Source organism: Crotalus tigris, unplaced genomic scaffold (assembly GCF_016545835.1).
Source record: "Crotalus tigris isolate CLP2741 ecotype Arizona unplaced genomic scaffold, ASM1654583v1 scf7180000021212.10918, whole genome shotgun sequence".
In the NCBI taxonomy this organism is placed as follows: domain Eukaryota; kingdom Metazoa; phylum Chordata; class Lepidosauria; order Squamata; family Viperidae; genus Crotalus; species Crotalus tigris.
The window spans coordinates 1-2,500 of record NW_024098403.1 but is presented as its reverse complement, the minus strand read 5'-3'; the positions used below and the strand labels follow the sequence as shown (position 1 = coordinate 2,500).

The 2,500-nt window shown below is 34.2% G+C and overlaps 1 protein-coding gene across 1 annotated transcript in view; it reads left to right on the top strand.

The window, feature by feature from the left end:
* Window positions 1-2,353, top strand: part of LOC120320205 (sodium channel protein type 3 subunit alpha-like) — a gene marked incomplete at its 3' end in the record, with an annotated part of 7,212 nt that extends 4,859 nt beyond the window's left edge. The window contains exons 3-5 of the mRNA XM_039369736.1: window positions 302-430; window positions 1,045-1,136; window positions 2,081-2,353. Of these exons, the coding sequence (XP_039225670.1) occupies window positions 302-430; window positions 1,045-1,136; window positions 2,081-2,353 (494 nt within the window). The remainder of the gene's footprint in view (window positions 1-301; window positions 431-1,044; window positions 1,137-2,080) is intronic.
* Window positions 2,354-2,500: the final 147 nt, after the last annotated feature.

Here is a 2,500-nt window from a genome sequence, read left to right as displayed (position 1 = left end):
GCTATAGCTTTTATGTATTATCCTTGCATATTGGATTTTAATTCCTTGCAGCTTCCTTCCTTCAGAAACTTCACTTGTTAAATATAACATAAAGTGGAACTGTTGCTCCCATCTGCTTTTTGTCCTTTTGAATTATCACCAGGTCGTTTCTTTATTCCCCAGAACAGAATCATTTGCTATTTTAAATTTCTGGCATTTTCTCCATTTTAATTTTTAATTGGTACCTTTGAAAATGTTGTATATATAGTTAGTACGATTAACAATTGTTTTCCTTTAATTTTTGTGCTGAAATTTTCCTCAGATACACGTTCACTGGAATTTATACCTTTGAATCACTAATAAAAATTCTTGCAAGGGGCTTCTGTTTAGAAGGTTTCACGTTCCTCCGGGATCCCTGGAATTGGTTGGATTTCACAGTTATAACATTTGCGTAAGTGTTTCATTGTGTTCTGATTATTTTTCTTTTGAAGCATTTAATAGAGAGTGATCTCAGGAGAAAGGTTTATTCAAGAAGGAAAAGTATTTTGAAGGTTTTGTATAACAATAAATTAATCTCCTTTATTCATGTTATTTACTTTTTAGCATGTCAGAAGCAGTCTGGGCTATAGAGCAAAATAGTGTGTTTGGCCACTTGCTTATAATAAATTAATACACCACTTCTCAAATTCCCAAATTAATTTTCACTAATAAAAAACAATATGATTTATGCATTGACTTATTTAATTTGAAGGTCAGGAAAGCATATTAGTAAATACAAGGCAATTGCAGCAAAGAGAGACAAGGTGTTAATTAAAAAACCCCCAGCAAGTAGCCTAAGCTCTGCCTCAATTCTGAATAACTGTGGTTTAATTCTACAGGTATATAACAGAATTTGTAAACCTAGGCAATGTTTCAGCTCTTCGAACTTTCAGAGTATTGAGAGCTTTGAAAACTATTTCTGTAATCCCAGGTAAGGAGTGGCTTGACGAAGTGCCAGGCCCCTGGTATTTCCAGCTGTTTTTTGTGTGCTGTCATTGTGTTTGTATGTGAACTCCCCTATTACAGATATGTGACAGAATTTGTGGACCTGGGCAATGTCTCAGCGTTGAGAACATTCAGAGTTCTCCGGGCATTGAAAACAATATCAGTCATTCCAGGTGAGAGCTAGGTTAAACCCAGAGGCTGACTTTTTAGAACTCTATGGAAGATGAAATCATCTTTTTAAGCATAAGCCATGTTGCTCACTGCGCAGTAGAAGCAAAAATAAAAAGCAAGAATCAAAAACATTACTTTCAGTCTAATGTGATTCTTTGCTTTTTAAATATTACAGCTTAAATTTTATTTCCAGTCCAGCCTTTGTGTTTAACACATTCTTGCATGAGACATTTGCAGTAAGTGGCTATACAATTTGCATCTTATGACATCAAGCTTTCCACTTTTAAATTAAAGGACAACATAGTGAGGCTTTCATATTGATGCAAATTTTATCATTTTTGCAGGCACTTCAGATAAACTTGCAATCTGTTGTTTATATGCTTTTTAAAAAATATAATGTGTAAAATATGCAGAACATGAAATATAGCATGGACCATGCATGGGGATTTCCTAGAAGTTGTGTGCCTTCTCCAAACCATCACCTGTTCTATACCATAAGATTTAATCCAGTATCATTAAAATAGCTTATATCATATACACTTATTAATAAACATAAACTGAGGCACATTGTTGAATACATTACAAAGTGGTCTCACAATAAAGGTTTGAGCAAGAAACACAGCAAGTGAAAATAATGTGCTTTTCCATAGAGATGTAGCATGGATAGCAAAATTGTATGTTTTGCTTAGGCCAAGTGTTTCTCTGATTACATACAATGTATATTTATCTATAAATATAAATCTATTTTATTTGTATATTAAATTGGAGATCAGCATATACTTAACAGCTACTCATTCATGTTCATAGGCAATCAGGCTTTTCATGAAACTCACAAAGACAATTCATTTCATTGCCATACCGCATGAAAAAGTACTTGAATCAACATATTCTTATGAAGTCTTGAACACTATATCAAAATTGCTTCTTTCTTTTTCTTGGCTTGCAGGCCTGAAGACAATTGTAGGGGCCCTCATTCAGTCTGTGAAGAAGCTCTCAGATGTCATGATCTTGACCGTGTTTTGTCTGAGTGTATTTGCACTAATAGGGCTCCAACTTTTCATGGGGAACCTGAGGCACAAATGCCTGATTTGGCCACCTGACAATTCTACTTTTGAAATAAACGTCACTTCCTACTTCAATAGCACAATGGGAGAAAATGGTACCTATGTAAATACGACAGTGACCACTTTTAACTGGGACGATTATGTCAGTGATGACAGTAAGAACTGATTATTTATTTTATCTATTTATCAAATGTATTGGCCGCCCATCTTACCATAGGGTAACTCTGGGCAACTTACAGTTACATCTTAGTTAAAACATAAAATGTTAAAATCAAACCTTAAAACTTATATTCTTCATGTTT